Here is an 18,751-nt window from a genome sequence, read left to right as displayed (position 1 = left end):
CAGTGGAACCTCAATTTTAAGTTTTTCAGGGGGAAAAAGCTGGAAAAACTTAAAATACAGGGAAATGTAATATCGAGCTAATTTTTTATAGCATTGTGCTGCGTTGGGACCATAAAGATTGAATGTATAATGTGGGAAAATGTAAAACCCGGGAACGTAAAATTGGGGTTCTACTGTAATTATTACCTGTCCCTTAGCAGCATAGGAAGTGATAATTACATGTTAACGAAGATCAACTTCTGTCCAATGCAGAAATTTTTGTTCAGTCAAATTTCCATCACAAAAAAAAACAAAATAAAAAAATCCCCCCAAAAAAGTTAGGCGAATGCAACCTGCATCTGCAAACCCATCTGTAGGCTCCCCTGGTTACGAGAGTTGTTGGAAATGTCCTCCTGCATCCACACATTTACAGCATCTTCTTAGGAAGTTTTCCCTAACACATATCGGTTCTTCTGTTCTGAAATTGCTTCAATTTCTTTCCTAATATTTTCTTTCAACTCTTATAATGTATGGCTTCAGGTTTAGAAGCTCAAAATGCAGATATCATGGAAATGCCTGTTTCTTGGGCAAAGGCACCAGAGGGATTTAGAGAGGTATGTTCCAATTGTGCTCCAACATTGTCTAATTTCTCCTCAGTAAGCACATGTAATTTCAACCTTCACTTCTTATCAAGAACATACACTGTTTCTCTAAATTTGTTCACAAGTTTCCAAACACACACACTGTGTGGAATGGGAACATCTGGGAATTCTGCTGCAAAATGCCTTCTAACATTCCTACCAGAAATCATAATGGCGAATTCATTGTTTTCAATTGTACATGTAGCATGGCACTATTAGACTAACAAATAAGCACCAGTTAAAAGTAAACTAAAACAAAACAAAACACTTGATAGCACGTTAAACTTCACAAACATGTGCAGAATGGACACCAGCTACCTGGATCCTGAAGCACTGATATGTCCAGTGCCCAGGTCAACGTACAGCTGTGGGTCTAAATGCCAGCAGATGTGCTCTCACTGCCCAGCATGCTAGCTGCAAGACAAATTGACTAAAAAGCACTATAGAAAAATTTGAAAGAATGTAATCAAGTTGCCAGACCTACATTTTGCTTAGTTTAATTTGGATATATTTCACTGATTTTCTACATCTTTAGGAATACTACAATGACAACAACAAATGAATGATGAAGTACTGAATGAACACAATGAAACACCCACAATATGATCAAGATTTGAATTCAAACATTCAGATGCAAGCTGATCTACTAAGCCTTACCCATCATATTACCAACAAAAAATAATTTTACCAAATAAAAAAACAATTTCAAATAAACCTTACTCTGACATGCTACTTAACATTATCCTTTTATTGTAAGAAATAAATAAAATTTGAAGTGATACTTACTTTTTTCTTCAACGTAATCATCTCTCTGTCAATACGCGACCAGTGCATCAAGCTGTATGGCAACTGAACCAATTTATTCGGTAGAGGTGGATTCTCCTGAAATGAACACAATGTTTAATGTACATTGTGCCAATTATGAAATTGACTGTACTGAAATTCTGCAATATTGTGGCATAGCAAAGTGGATAAACAGCATACATCCAAAGAGCAGATAAACCTCTCATCAGGAAATAACTCTAATGTAAAATGTTCCCAGTAATTTATGGTGAAACCATAAAAAAATATATGCAACCAAGAGTTTCAAATGGATAATGTATACTACAGAAAAAACAAGGTATATGACTAAAATGACACAGAATGTCTAATTCACTAATAAGTTCAAGTTTCATTTTTCCATGCAGCTTTTGTTCAAGATTGATTTCACCACCTGTCTGGTGGCTTCATCATGCATTCATGTACTGTCTCCTGACAAAGCCACTAGACAAGTGGTGAAATCATTTTGCGCACTAAAATGGCATGGAAAAATGAAACATGAACTTCAGAGTAATTACCTATCTCCATGTAATCGCAAAATATTTTTAGATATAGAATGTCTATCAAGACACTCCAACTAAGTGGAAGTGAAATTTACAATTTACATCCGAATCATATGCACATATTTTCTCTTTTCATGAGATGTGCTGGCATGTCAGCTAGTCATTTCAGTACTACATCTCTAAAAAAGTATGGTCTCAAAGTTCGTCACAAGCAATTGATGCGCTTCCACAACTATGCTGTAACAAAGCAGAATTCACGGCTTAGAAATTTCAATATAGGGTTAATTAGTAATTAACAAAGTGTACATAATGAAACACACCCTCAAATTCAAGTCAAGTTTTAGCTTTATACACCATCTTTAAGTGTAAGAAAATAACACTTTTGCAATATCAGGTCTAGATGTCACTTAGAAGTAGAGATAATAAATTAAAATCATAACACACTTAAAAAATTTAAAAGTTTCCAAATTGGAAACAATAAAGATTTTTTTTAAAAAATATATGCATGTTCAGGGCACTTAAGAAAACAAATGCTTAAAATCTGAAAGAATGGCAGTAAATATTGTTCCTTTTTTTGGTGTTTTGACATTTAATGGCATGCATAAAACTCACCAACTTAACACTCTCCTCAGGCAAAGCTTCCACCTTCGTTGATCTCAAATTTCGAGCATGCTTTTCTTTGGCATGAAGAGGCATATCAGAGGCAGAGACTGATGCTTCCTCAGCATAATTTTGGGCATCATTTTGTTCTTGCTTTAAAGCACTGCCTTCTGCCTTGGTGATGAATTTCTTGGGAACTACTTGCTTTCGTTTTGAAGCTCCACTGTTTTCTAGGGCCTTGATTTTCAGCTCCACCTCTGATCCTTCATCAACATTGTGGACATCAGTTTCTTCTGAAGGACTAGTTGTCTTTGCTTTTGTCTTCCTCTTAGCGTTTTTCTTGCTTCGGCTGAAAGTAAAAACAAAAAGTAATTTTTCCATGAAATCTCAATAACAGTCACTAGAAATTTTACAGCTATTTGAGAACTACGTGATAATATACTCGAACCACTAACTTCACACTGCAACCAATAAAATGAGCACTGAATGAGGAATAACAAATATCTAAAATTGACTGATTTAACCCTTTCGGCCCTGACTGTTACATATGTGTACGTCATTGAAATCATTATTTTGCTGCCGCCCACTTAAAACTACGATGCCGGCAGTTGATTGATGACTTCTGAAGAAGTGTTTAGAACTTGTTTTGGAAACTGCAGGTGTCGCCACCTCACCTTTGAAGTTAGATAATATATACAGTATTGTGAAAGGTTGCAGACATGGCAGGTACTACTCCTGCTAAGTCCTCATTTATTATTATGAAAATAATTTATTTATGCAATATAATGTGTGTATATTCTAATTTCTATGTTTGCGAATATTCATATTTTTAGAATCTTTACATAGTTTTTGGTTTCATTGTTTCCGTTATGTGTACTCACACAGTATTTGTTGACGTACACGATTGTACACATCAGGTCTTTAGAGATGTCCTATGTGCTTGTAAATAGAGTAAAGAATAACTATTTCCTCTTGTTTCTTATATTGCCGGGTGCTAGTAAAACCTAGTAAACACTAATTTGATTGGATTTCGTGTTTGACATTCTCGATTTAAAGGAATATAGCCACATATACACAATACCAACCCACAAGAAGGGATATATTATCAGATATTTTGTAAATTAGGATTGTTCACATGTTGGACATAAAAATGACTATTGCATTATCCTATTCTTACTGTGTGGGAGTCTATTACTCCTTTGCATATTGTCTAAAAATAAAAATATAAAATATAGGAAGATAAAAGTGCAAAGAGAATATTAATTTTATATTTCTTTACTCGTAAGATAAAGGCAAAGTTCACCATGCATGAAGACACATTTAGAGGATGTGGTGGTAGGGCCCAACACATTCTTGATCTCAGCCATTTTGAAGGTGATGTGATCAGTACCATGCTCCGGCTACCTTTATTCCCCAGGGTTGCCCCCAGGTACTCATTCATTTGAGACTGGGTGAACCCCAAAGCCACTTATGCGGGGGGTAAAGCCAGAAAAATTCCACCCTTAGATCAACCACCGCGGGAATTGAACCTGGGTGTCTCATGTGGTAGACACCCTACCGACTAGACCACCACATTTTTCAACTGGAGATAAAATAAGTTATAAATAAAATACATTACATATATTATTTGGATACTAATGTGAGTTAAATTTTACTTACAAAGTAAATGCATTTTTATTCCAATTTGTTATGTAAGAATCAAGAGGACACCCCCTGCAGTAAACTTTAACCCTAATTTGTATCTGATACTGTGTAAGGAACAAAATAAGTAAATTACATATATTTGAGACCCTTCACATGACAAAAAATATCGTGCCTCCCTGATGGCAAATTGGAAGCGTCATTGCCTTGTAATCAAGGAGTCCTTGGTTCGATGCCCAGTGGAGGCACATAGTGGTTCGGATCCCACTTTAAACTGTAGGTCCAGTCCCGATTAGCAGTACTGTGCATAAAGTGGACTTCAAACACCAACTCAATCAATCAATGAATAAAAAAAAAACATCATGCTAAACCAAAAAACCTTTCTGAAAGAGAAGGGAATCGAATGCCTTTTGAACTGCTTGGAAAATTGCAATTTATCAGACATCGATGAAGATGCTCTGTATGAAGCTATATTGAAAGACAGTGAATTGGGTAAATATGATGAAGTCAATCTGGATGGGCCACATAGTGATGGAGATTATTTGCAAGAATATAAACTATAATGCATGGCTTATAATATGTATAAAAACCAACTCGGAATACTACTACAAAGAATTACCATTGAGACTGTTGTACACAAAAGTGCACACCTTGTATTTCATGAAATATAATACTTTGAACATCATTTTGGGTTTCCTTACCCCAAAAAACAAGTTTTTAATTATGGTGAATTTTTTTTTTATGCAACCGAAAAAATCAGGGCTGAAAGGGTTAAATAGCCAACCAAGTATAAATGTACATGTATGCTATTCCTTGTTTGACACTGATTTTATTCAAACCAATTCTTCTGTTATGCCTTACATGCTTATGTGTGCACAATGTGTAAATTAAGTCAAAGCATGCACTAGGGTGCTTGTCAAAATAAAAATTTGGTATTTCAGCATGGTACCTGCCAAAAAATTTTATACTTTGAAAATCACTAATGTTTTTACTAACTGAAGCAATATAAACAATTATTATTTCTCTTATTTTGTGCTGCAAAATTTCATGTGACCACCATATTGTTAAAGGTGTAATTTTTAAATCGCTTGCTCAAGTGCCCTGCTGTCCCCTTCTACAGGCAGACCCAAGGTTGGAAGTTCAAGAATTCACATTTTACCATAATTCTTTTCTGAAACGTTTTCTTTACAAGTGGCAAATCAGAATGTACTAATATCTAATTCCAATATAAAAGCACCAACACGTAATACCCACACCAGAGAGGAAACAGGGTCGGATTCCCTTCAGCAAGCAAGTGCCCCCTACTTTTCAGTCTCCTTAAAAGGCAAAAACAAAATCATTTATGAATAAATGAAGATTTATCTCGTAGCCTGTTCACATATTGATGGCATATTTAGCGGTAGATTTAATGCAACTCTCCCTCCCCTGAACACACAAAAATATTATCGTCCTGTCTATGACTCTCAACTATTTCCTGGCATTGTTAATGCTAATTGATTTCATTTGGTAAACATTTTTAAATAAGTTTCTTCAAAAGAATATACAAAACATGAAAACTCAAAAATAGTACAAAAATATGAACTTGGAACTCATTTATAAAACTTTTTTTTTAAAATTCTCTATATACCAATGGAGTGTTTCAACATTTTACTTACTTGCAAACAGTTAACACACTTATTAAAAGCTTATAACAGCTCATTTATAAAATATGTAAGGAGGATGGAGATACTACTATTTTTAAAAAAATCCCACAACAAACGTTATTGTAAGGATAAAGATGATCCCGTCCATAATAGCTAAAATTATGTGATCACTAGAGCCCGGATGTTCAGGCACTGAAAACTATTAAAACTGGCAGGCAAAAAGGCAACAAAATTGAAGAAAAGGCAGTGTAAAAAAAAAAAAAAAAAAAGGCAGTCAAGTTTCAGAAAGAGGCAGTGAAAAATGAAGAAGAGTCATTAAAAATTGAAGAGAAGGACTTAAATTCTTCTTAAATCTTTAAAATGTATTTACAAATAATAATTTGAACAATAAGGGTTATTGAAAAACTAAATCAAATACAAGAAGATAAACATAATTTTACAAAATGCCTTGTTGGAATGACAAGAGGCAAAAATGTTTGAAAAGGGCAGCTTAAGGTGAAATAGGCAAAAAAAGGTAACATAATGCCTTATTGGAATGACAAAAGAGGCAAAAAAAAGTTTGAAAATAGGCACAAAAAAAAGACAACAAAGTATTGTTCAGAATGTTAAGAACCTCTGGATCTGTGTACTTTTCTGTTCAATTTTTGTCTACCAGCGTCAGAAACGAATAGGGCTATTGATCACCTTCCTTTAATAGTTACGGAACACTAGTATTAATGTCTTCAATAAGGATTTCTTCTCTGCGACACCATTGACTGTACAAATGCTATCCAGACACTAGGTGGTATTTTATCCAGTTATCTAAATCAACTTGTGAAAACGTTACGACAAATGGATAGAATCTTGAATGGTTTCTACTACTTGACATTTGTAGTAGAAACCTTCAATCTCTTTGGGTATAACACTAACTCTTCCAATTTAATTGTTTTGCTGACAAATCACAATTAGTTTTACCTCTAATTTTCTGTCACATAGCATTAGAAGTACCGTATTTCACCACAATCATTGCACCCTGTTTTTTCAGTCACATAATCGTTGTTATTATTTATCTCATTTTGTGCTGCAAATATCACCCGATAACAAAACCAATGATAGCAGCTCAGGATCTCTGGGTACAGAAAATTAAATTTTTTGATTTTGTACTCTGCAATATAATGCACAAATCAATAACAACTAACGTGTTAACTTTTTTTCAGACTGGAAAAATGTTTTGTCAACTGTCAAGAAGAAATGATGTGCATCAATTTGGACTATTCACTTGTAATGTATATTCGCGAGTGGTCTGTGCATCCTAATCTTGCACCAAAAAGTTTATTAAAATATTATTTTTAGGATTAAGTTACACAAATATTTATTTATTTATTAACGCCTTGTTTTAAATGGCGGAGCTAAGGCCATACAAAGCCTTTTCTTACACTCAACCATACACATAAAATTATACATTATTATATTATACACAAAGTACATTAAGTCATTTCACATAGGTACACACACACACACACATTATACTCATACACACAAGTCTTAATGCCCTGAATATAACACACAAAATACAAAATATATATAATACACAAAATACGATATATGGAATGCAAAATTTAAAATTGTATATAAGTAATTACAATGTATTTTAAGAATTCATGCACTTGGATATGCCTTTTAGTCTGCTTGACAGGTGAAGATTTAACGAGTACTCTGAAGAGAGTGGCGAACACATCTGCTAAGGAAGCGAAGGAGCGTACTGTTCTAGTACTTTCTGGCAACTGATTCCATAGTCTTACAGTCGATACAGAGAAAGAGTTGGAGAAGTTTCATCTGTGGACGGGGATAGAGAGAGAAACTCGTGAAGAAATTGGAAGCGAGAGAGGAGATAGGAAGGTGACTTGATGTTGAGAACTTTGTAAAGACCAGAGTGTGCAGCGTTCATCTTTCTTGCATACATAGCCATCCCAATTTGAGAAAATAAGGTGATAGGTGGTCCCAATATTTTAAATTAAAAATGTATCGTACGCAGGCATTTTGAACACACTGCAGACGTCTAGCTGACTCACCTGTTAAGCCGGAATATGCTACGTCACAATAATCTAAATAACATAAAACTAGGGACTGACATAGTTTGGCCTTGATAGAGGTGGGGAGGAACTTGCCCATGAGTCTTATAGAATACAGAGATGCAAAGGCTTTTCTACACGCTGAACTTGTGTGATGTGACCATGATAAATTTCCATCTAATACAATTCCCAGATCTTTAAGTTTGGTTAAATGGAATGTGAGTCGAATCAACAAGAATGGAAGGCTGAATGTTAAGATCTACGTAAAGTTTCAGTTTATCGGAAGCAATCAAAATTGCTTGTGTTTTATTAGGGTTAATATACATGCCATTGTCTAGCGACCAGTTAACAATCCTCTCTATATCTTCATTAACCTTGGAAATACCATCTCTTAACATTACTGGGGGTGCAGAATAGTACAACTGGAGGTCATCGGCATACAGGTGATAACGGCAGTGTTTTAAGATATTTGGCAGGTCATTAATGTATAAAGAAAATAATAAAGGGCTGAGAAAACTTCCTTGTGGAACACCACAAGTGATCTCAGATAGCGCCGAGCACTTGCCATCATAAACCACTCTTTGTTTACATCCAGTTAAGTAGGATTTGACCCAGTCGGTTGCAGAGGTGGTAAAATTAAAAAAATATTTTAGCTTGGAAATGAGAATATCATGGTCGAGTAACTGGAAAGATTTTGTGTAGTCCAATAAAACTAAAACTGTCGCCTGTCTGCAGTCCATAGCTTGTCTGACATCGTCTGTCATGCGAGTCATGACGGTGCTAGTGCTGTGATTAGGTCTAAATCCTGACTGAAACAGAGCCAGAACTTCATTTGCATGTCGGCTGATTTGGTCGTGAGCAATGTATTCTAATGCTTTCGATAGCGCGGGAAGAATACTGATAGGTCGGAAATTGTCAACGGAAATGGAGGGGTCAGTCTTGGCGAGAAGAACAACATGTGCAATTTACCACTTATCTGGAAAAATAGCAGAGAGAGATTAAAAATGTCAGTGATGTGTGGCAATACAAGAGGTAAAATTATATTTATTAGTTGCAATGGGAGGTTGTCGGCTCCTTCAGAACCAGATTTGATAGACCGATTGCAGTTGCAACTTGGAACTCATACACTGGGTTAAAATTAAACTCTATCATTTCTGTTTTGTGGTTTGCTATAGCTCTAATAGTAACATTTTTAGCATAGTTATTCATTGAATTAGAGAGAGAAATGTGTATTTAATTCATCAAGGGACGAAACACGAGTAGGATCTACGTTACGTTTCACTCCTAGCCCTAGATTTCTTAAGTTATTCCACAACATTCGGGGGTTGCCTTGCATATTTAATAATTCATAAGAAAGCCTCCTCTTTGCATTGCACATGGCCTGATTACATTGATTTCTCAACACGCGGTAGTTATTAAAACTATTTAAAGTATTTGGAGATTTGAGGCGCTTGTCAGATTTAAACCTGCAGTGAGCCGAATCGCGCTCCACCATAAGTGTGAGAATGCTGTCGGTATTCCAGGGGGAAGCAGGCCGCATGACGTGTTTTTCCTTTAGTGGAGCATGTTTGTCGAAAAGGTGTAAGATTAGACTATTTAATTCATTAAGCTTATTGTTAATATTAGTGAAGCTGTATATTGAATTCCATGGGGTTCTATTAGCATCTTCATTTAGAGAAGCAAGGTTAATTTTCTTAAAATCGCGGTATTCAATTATGTTTGGCTTGGATTTCAGAACATTGAGCGACTAAGCAACGTAAATAAGGTCATGGAACGAGAGACCGCAGGCGCTAGTTTGTCCATGTTTGGTGATTCGAGAGCAGTCTCCTGTAAAGATGACATCTAGCCAAGAATGTGAGGTAGCTGTGTAGACGGTAGGATCGAGCTTCAAAATATTTAGATTGTAAGAAGAGATAGCAGCACGGAATTTATTTACTTCAGGTTTGTCAGTTTCTAAATGAAAGTTCAGATTGCCCAGTAATAATACATGCGAGTACATGGGAATGAGTTTAGCCAGTTCCTCTTCACAATTTACAAAGCACGTTCCAGGTGGACGGGACGCAACAGCCAGCAGTAGCTTCTGTTTGTTGATGGTAAGTTCCAGGAAAAGATATTCTGTCATTCATGCGTAGTTACCATCAGATTTAGCCACAACCACCGCGGTAATATCCTTCCTTATCAGTGCCATCACCCCGCCACCTCGTTTCCCCAACCTGTCATTTCGGAAGACGTTGTATCCTCGCAAGGAGACCATGCTGGAGGGTGTGAGGGGATTAAGCCACGTCTCCGATACAAGAATGCAGTGGAGATTCAGGGGAGGGAAAATAGCTTTGAAACTATCGAGGTGCGCTTTGATGCTCTGTGCATTCACGTGTGACACAAACAGTGAATTCGGACAAGTCTTCAGCTCGTTTCCGAGAATTTCGGCTGTGCTGACCGTGGGGGGCGGAGTGCCAGGGCAATTAGCAGAGTGACGACCCTCTTCAGAATTTCGTCCACTGTCGCCGAGATGCGTAGTTGCCAGATTAGCCATTTTTAGAACTGAGGTTTGATGAACAGTAACAAGATGGGAGAAGAAACATTAGCATACCAAAATTAAATTTAGAATTATTAGTTACCCTGTCAAGTAGAATAGCATGGAGGAAAGCATCAGGGAATGACACACACACGCACATTAAAAAACGATAACATAAACAAGAACCCGGACAAAAAACTCACACTAAACACATCACACACACAATTATTCATACACAGCGTATCATAACTACAAAAGTCACATATGATCTTCATTACACTTCATACTCAGTTCGAGTTGCACCCCATCTCAAGGGAGAACGTCAAGATCCTCGGGGGATGATATAAGGTAGCGACGGCCTTTGTGAGATACGAAAATGCACCCGTCTTGGCTCCAGGCATTGTGTGTCCCTACGCGATCCTTTGCCACCTGCAAAACCCTCTGTCTGTAGGGAGTTAGCGACTCTGTAATTAATAGGGACAAGTTCTTTAGCATCTTCTTTGACTTCCACACCTCGTTCCTGGAGCGGTAGCTTACAAATTTCACTGCGTTTTCCCTATCTCAAGACTTCCGCAGATGATCTTTTCGGAGGGCCAAGCCTGTGGCACCGGTCAACGTGCTCGAGCTTGGTGTGCTGCAACTGAAGCTTATTTTGAAAAGTCTGGAACACAATGCTGTCCACATTTTCGTTGGTGGTTTCGGGGACCCCATGCAGCAAAATGCAGTTCCTCCTAGAGTTCTGCGCTAGGTCATCCATTTCAATGGTGTTCGTGCGTATCTGCTTGTCCATGCTCTCTAGTTCTCGCTGCAGCGCTGTCATGGAGTCGCGCGTCGAACTCTTAAATTGCACAAACTCCTCTCTGAGGTTCAGGAGTGACTTGCAGAGGTCAGCATCTTCTTGCATAGATCCATGGTTGTCTAGCAACTCATCAAGCCGTTGCTCGAATGCTTCCATAGTTTTGCCTATTTCTTCCACTTTGGTCGAAACACCTGATAGTGTAGGCTTGGACATGAAACAACCCCGAAGATCCACATGGTGAAGCTATTGACCTGGCGGAAGATGTGGCAATGTACAGCAGTGGAGAATAGAATGCCAGGCTAGCTGAGGGGTGAAAGCGTGGAGCTCTATTCAAGCACATCCATCCACTGCCACTCAAAGAGTTGGAATTCTAGCCACTTTTCATATATCGCATGCCCACCTTCCCATTTAAAATACTGAAATTGAATCCAAGATGGCATATTTCAAGATGGCCGCCATTTTCGACACATACTTTATCTGGTATCCCCCTTCTCTGTATCATGTTTGGGTCTGTTTTATTCATATTTCAGTGTCCCTAAATGTTCTAGATGGGTGTTTCTATACTTATGGAGCACCCTGTATATGTAGGTATATATATGTTGTGTGTGTGTGTGTGTACTGATAAACTGATACACTAATATGCCTATATCAGCTAATACAGATAGAGTACCGATTAATCTGTCCCATCCTTATTATCTATATTTTAATATGAGAACAATCCACAAAAGTATCAAATGAAGAAATAATCTTCCAAGAGAGCAATATTAGGTACACAAGTTGTAAACGCAAAAAGCACATTAATCAGAACACACACCATAGAAATATTGGACATCAAAATAGTTGTGAGAGAATGTTGGGCAAGAGAATATGAGCACAAAAGCAGAATTCAGTGCAGGAATTCTGCTAATAGGAAGACTGCTCTTTAATAAGGGTGATACTGATTAAGAACAAGCTGAATATCTGATACTTAGGACCACATATTTATAGTAAATAAAAGTTCAATATTTTGGAAAAAAAAAACTAGGCACATTTTGAGATCAAAAGTGGTACATAAAATAGCATTATGGTGTTAAAATGGTGAATAAAGTACCAAATTTGATTTAAAAAACTATACTTATTAAACAAAATATGCATTTCCTTTTCAATAGCACATTTATGTTGTTATCAGAGTATTAAGTTTATTTCTGTGTAAAGCAGTATATTTTTACTTGTAAAATTATTACAGTAGAATTAAAAAAAAATCTGTAATTTGCATGACTCTCAGGATAATTTAGACTTCAGAAATTGTGGCATCAGTTAGTAAACTGTAAACTTAATGTTTAAGAGTTTAGTCCATATTATGCAGTGAATTTTACATAGTAGGTAGGAAAATGCACCTCCTGCATTTCAGAAACATGCAAAATTAACATTACAGTATGTTATTTCACATTTCGTGCATCGGTTAATATGAAAAAATATAAATATGCTGACCAAGGCAGTAATTTATTTTATTAAAAACAAACTAAACGTAACGTTTCAACCTTCTAGCAAGGTCTTCATCCGACTCTGTATCAAGTACAAAAGTAACAAGATACACAAAAAGGGCATTATATATACACAAACTTTACTCCCTCCAGACTATTAGAAAGTTGTTAGGAACTTTCTAGCAGGTGACTTTCACTTTCCAACTGTACTTTCACCTAAAAGGCTAAACATAATTACTTTCATATAGAATGTGAAGAGATATTCATAATGAATATCTCGCGCTCTTTTTCCTTCATTTTTCTCCCTTCTCCTTTCCTCTTTCTCTCTTGTCCTTTCCACTCTTTCTAACACTTTCTTCCATTCTTTGTTTAACTTCAGTCCCCCATTCCAGTTCATTGTGTCTTCTTCACCTTTCTTCTCTATTTCCTTGGCTTCCTTCCATTTTCTCACTAGCTTTCTCACAGCATATTTATATTTTTTCATAATCATGGAAACAAGGCATAATGGTGTTATAATCGGTTAATAATGAAATATGCATGCCTCTGCTGACACTGAGGCAAAAACATAAGACCATCCTTTCATTACGGTCATGACAAGTCCCCACTCCTTGCCATGAAACAGCTGTCAGCAGATATCCAATGATCTTCCCACGGGAACCAGAATTTCTCTCAATCATTGGATCTTCACCCCAAGACCAATGTTTTAGATGAGAAAACCTGAGTTTTACTCATGAAAGCCCCGTAGAGTTTTAAAGACAGCCCCGATGTGGGCGGAACTATAGTGAAGTGACCAATGGGAGAGGACAATCCACCCTTGGATGAAACATAACAGCAAATTTGGTGTTCTTGAGGACACATGGTTTTTCACAGTTCTCAGCAGTTGTCGACAATCCAGTTTCGATCTAGTTTTATACTGTGTGCTATGTAGACCTCGAATTTTTATATTCTAAAAACTCTGCTTTTAGGTTATTAAAATAGGTTCTAAAAATCATAAAATAGGTTTGAAAAACCCTAAGAAAGATTTTAAAAATTGTAAAATAAGTCCTAAAAATTTAAGTGAAGCTCAAAAAATCCTGACTGATTAGGTATAGTCACCAGCAATGAAAATGGGACATCTATATCCTGAAATACGAAGTATCTTGCATAACGTTATGTGTAGGGACATTGAATTTTCGCGATGTGCAAAATCATGAAATGTGAAAAAAAGATGCAATTTTGAACATTCTGCACGTAACTACACCCCCAATGATGAAATATGCACGAGTTTTATTCGCGAAGTAATGCGAAATGTGTTTTTTTCCACAAAATGAAAGCTTTTTCTCGAAATAACTGTGAAATATCATCAAATTAAGTGAAAACAAGCAAAAACCGGCAATCGAGGTTGTGCGCGCAAACTGTCGATTTGTAACAAAACGTTTGCTAAAAGTTTCCTACCACTTACTTGCAGCTGAAGAACGTTCTATCTTCGATCACATCAGGAAGACGCTGCAAATTGGGATTTCCCATGCACATAATCTCAGTTCGAAAACTTCGCTCCCTGTCAAGCTGCATTCCTTTCTTCCCCCAAATGTCTACTCAACTTCCAGTTTCATTGAACTTGCTAGCTGTAGCAGCTATAAGATTAGTCTGTTCCCGCACATGAAGGGAAACAATGGTGTCATTTGTGTTCAGTCATAAATGAATTTTGTTTATCATCATGCGATTTTCAACATGTGGTTGTGTATGTGCAGTAGTGATTATTTTATTTGTTGGACAGCTAGGATATCCTTTAAATACATACAATAAAAAAATCACTTTAGATATGCAATTTAGAAATGGAAGTCATTTTGTGTTCATGTTTTCTTTTTGGTTGGACAGCTAAGTACTTGTGTATGTGTACAGTATATAAAAATGAAGTAGTTTATCAATTTATAGCTCTTTTGTATGTTGTTTCCTCTCATAATGAAAAAGTGTGTGCCATTTTTTTTCCACTGCTGGTATATACCACTGGCCTAACATTTTATTTACCGCTCTTCTCAGTTTTTATTTACCATAAATTTGTTTCCCTAGTTATGTGTGTTGCCTAACCCTATGGCAGTTGCAGAACTTACCATTCGAAATTTGCTAAAAAAATCCACTCATCGTTTTATAGATAGGCAACTATCTTTTTTCATGTTATCCACAGTCAAACTCCGCAATTTTGTCTGTGAGGATCATCTTATAAATGCTGAAAATAATCTTTCAACAAAAACATAGTCAGTGGTGCAAACTTCAATGAAAAGTTAGTTTCCAAGGTGTGAATGCCACAAAGCACTGAAGTGACGTGAAAGTGAGCACGACCACACAGATCAGAAGTTTGCACTTTGGATTGTACAGGAAACGGAGGCACCAGACATTTTGCTTTGTTTAGAGCTTTGAAAAATTACCATGGACTTGGAGGAAGGGAAATCGACAGATAGTAGGTTTCAAAAATTCGTCATCGAATTTTCTTGCGATCAAACAAAGGAAATGCCTCGGAGTGACATAAAAATCCTGTAAAACCTTTAAAAATATATAAAAACCTAAAAAAAGGCTTCATTAAGGTGCATAAACCTAAAATCTATCAATCAAAATAGGTTTTTTTAGGTACTTAAGTTTTACTTCATCCTACAGACAAGTAGGTTTGATTTTTGTAGTGTGTTAGTTTATTACCAGTGTGTGTACTTGAAATTCTGAACTAAAAATGTAACTTTCGATACGCAAGGCAACATTGGTAAGATTAAACAACCTATCAGTAACATATTTTAATTCAAATGTATCAGTGTTTCCTTTGTGTGTACAATACAGCAGGTGACAATTGTTTTTTGTCTCTCATTTGGTGTGCTCCGATATTTAGCTATCGCAGTAACATATCGTGTATGATGGTTCATGTGAGTAATGTATATTAAACATATTTTTGTTCAACTACATAAAAAAGTGTCTTGATTTCTTGTACTTCAAAATTTATGGCTGGTGTGTTTCACAAGACCAAAAATTATAGAATTTAATTGTGTATAATATTTAGCCGAAACCTGGACTGACCAGCTCAAATACCAACACCTGCATGGTGCTTCTTCTTAATAGAACATCCATGCCACAAAATTTAAAGGTACAAACCCAGTTTTTGTTATAACAATAAGACACATATTAACATGAAATGAAGCAATTGCAAAATTTAGATATGCCTGTGAAGTGGAATAAATAATAATAAAAAAGGACACCTGTGAATTAATAAGAACTAGGGATTTGACACTCCCTCAGCATTAGCCAATATAGAAATATCAATGTAATACCAATAAAATTATACTGCATTTGGTACATCCTGTCAACTTTCACGTGCTTGCCAATCATTGGCATTTCTAGCAGAAACCACGCAGCATTGCCAACAAAAGACTGAGTGAACTTTGTGATGTGTGAAGCCGAAACAACGCATAAGATGTGTGAGAATGCACCAATTCAACATAAGACTAACTTACAAAAGAAGCTTTTTCCAGATATCAACAAAGCAATTGAGAGTTACACCATAATGTGGCAACAGCATCTGTATAAGTGCCTCTCTTCTGGCTTCCATTCACTCCTCAGTGTCTAGCAGATGACTTTTTAGTATCTCATTGGCACCAAGAGTTATTTGAAGCATGGGAAACATGACAGGTTGTAACAAACGTGGTTTACTGCTACATCTATAAATATGAACCTAAAAGGGAATTTAGAAAAAATTAAAAATATACGTTTTGCAGTTATTTTTCTTGTTTTTTTTTTTTTTTAGCTGTATCAAAAATTTTCTACAAGGTGTACAACTTTGCTTCCGCCGTTTTTCCCCAAAAATATGATGCTGTAATGAAAAACATTGCTTACCCAGGCATTATTCAAAGTATTGTCCATCGATGGCCACTACTTTCTCCCATCTTTCGGGCAGCGTACGAATGCCGCGTCTAAAAAATTGTTCATCTTTGGAGGCGATCAACTTTTTGACTTCTTCATAAGATCGGAAGTGTTGGTCAGCCAGTTCATGAGCCATTGATCTAAACAGGTGATAATCAGAGGGAGCGATGTCTGGAGAATAAGGCAGGTGGGGTAGGACGTCCCATCTTAATGTTTCCAGGTACGTTTTCACCACTTTGGCAACGTGGGGTCGTGCGTTGTCATGCTGCAAAATCACTTTGTCGTGCCTCTTGCTGTATTGCGGCCGTTTGTCCTTCAATGCTCGGCTCAAACGCATTAATTGCGTTCGATAACGAGCACCTGTGATTGTTTCACTTGGTTTTAACAGCTCATAGTACATGATGCCGAGCTGGTCTTCCACCACAATGCCGGTCTTCGACGTTAAAGTCACCGTTCTTGAAGCGTTGAAACCACTCACGACAGGTTCTCTCACTTATAGCATCCTCACCATACGTAGTGGAGAGCATTCAATGAGCCTCAGCCGCAGTTTTCTTCATATTGAAACAAAAAAGTAGAACCTCCCGCAAATGGCGAGAATTTGGCTCGTACACTGACATTTTCAATCGCGAACAACTTCACGATGCACACACCACTCGACTAATGTTTAAATGGGGTTATCTTGACAGAGGTCCAAGCTAACTGCTAGAGCTAACTAACACATCTGTCAGTGACACTTGACAGTAAAAGTGTTGCCAGTGTGGTTCATAATATTGCAAAAACATGGAATTTGGGACGAGCTCATTCATACCCTTGTGCAATGTTTGTAAGACTTCATTAACATACTTTTTCTGTCAAATTCAATAGAATTCCATCCAGATTGTTTGGCAACATTGAAAAATGTTGCAATAATTTATTTCAGTGAGTTGTGTGTGTCAATAATTGCAGATTTGCAGAAATTCTTTTTTAGTTTCTGGCAACATTTTAATTATTTATTATTAAATCATGCATGATATTTCATATGTTTGTATCACATAACTTTCTCACCATACAGGGCCTTATCTTCGAAGAAAGCATTTCATCTCATTCCATTTAGCTTTACAGTTATACAGTCCTAAACACTTTGTTCGGCGACTTCTGGGACAGCTGGTACTTTGCCTGCAGTGTTCCCTACTGTTACCCTTCCACATAGTTCCTATCACATTTGATGCACTTGAGCCAGTTTTACCCAGGCCTTGAAAAAGTTAGGAAAAATTCCACAGAACATGTCTATGGAGAAAAATTCAGAAGAATTCACACAAAATTCCTGGCTCCAATAATTCAGAGAATTCCCAAAATTCAAGGAATTTCCAGTGAGTAGTCACCCTGATTAACTAAGGAGGTGAAAAAAAACACTTTCAGGTCATTCATGAAAGGTTCAGCAAAAATTTCGTATTGGTCCATTCATATTTCATGTATTTGTGTGTGTGTTATGAGAAGTAATGGATATATCATATTACTAATACACTTACCGTTCAGCTTCTTTTTCTTCACGCAGTTTTCGCTGCCTCCTGACATTTTCATTATTGTACTTTAAAAGATTGTCTTCAGGGACCCATTCATCATACCTGAAATAAGACAGCATTCATATCCTTTACTTCAAAGAAAAACTGGGCACAACAATTATACAAGAATGCTTGCTACCCCTAGTGGCAGAGTGGTTAGTGCAGTGTGCTACAATGCAAGGGGTCTCTGGTTTGAATCCCATCCAGGGCATGGGTGTTCTTTGTCAGTGTTCATCAATTTTATCATTTCATCACTCATCCTCATTTTCAGACAGAAAAGTGAAGTAAAATAAATCAAATCGATACTTTAGTATTATATGGACTACCTCCAAATCGTATTCCCACTCATATAACATAACCTAACCTAACTGAATGACTCACCTTTGCGAGGGGAATGAAATTTAACGTAGACAAATGAGGTAGCCCATATAATACTGAAGTACCACCAAATCAATCAACCAAAAATTGTGATTCATGATACATAATATATTAATAATACATTAGTAATGAAAAGTCAGTGTGATTTTAATCTTTGCTTGGACAAGCAAAATATAGGAAATAGCATACAGGGTTAAATATTCACTTATTCAATTACACTGCACAATACTAAATTTGTCCTTCAGATAAAAATGTGTGATTCTAATGTATTTGTGCATGACAAAAACGAATCTGCAATT

The 18,751-nt window shown here is 36.6% G+C and overlaps 1 protein-coding gene across 1 annotated transcript in view; it reads right to left on the bottom strand.

Annotated features, from left to right (window-relative positions):
• LOC145984056 (mortality factor 4-like protein 1) overlaps window positions 1–18,751 on the bottom strand; it is a 156,556-nt gene that overhangs the window by 88,340 nt on the left and 49,465 nt on the right. Inside the window, exons 3-5 of the mRNA XM_083117423.1 lie at window positions 18,042–18,137; window positions 2,555–2,891; window positions 1,407–1,502 (exon numbers count right to left, since the gene is read on the bottom strand). Coding sequence (XP_082973549.1) covers window positions 1,407–1,502; window positions 2,555–2,891; window positions 18,042–18,137 — 529 coding nt within the window. The remainder of the gene's footprint in view (window positions 1–1,406; window positions 1,503–2,554; window positions 2,892–18,041; window positions 18,138–18,751) is intronic.

This window comes from Lepisma saccharinum, chromosome 2 (assembly GCF_977018435.1).
Source record: "Lepisma saccharinum chromosome 2, izLepSacc3.1, whole genome shotgun sequence".
In the NCBI taxonomy this organism is placed as follows: domain Eukaryota; kingdom Metazoa; phylum Arthropoda; class Insecta; order Zygentoma; family Lepismatidae; genus Lepisma; species Lepisma saccharinum.
Note: the sequence above shows the minus strand (reverse complement) of the source record. Positions and strands in the feature narration are given on the sequence as shown.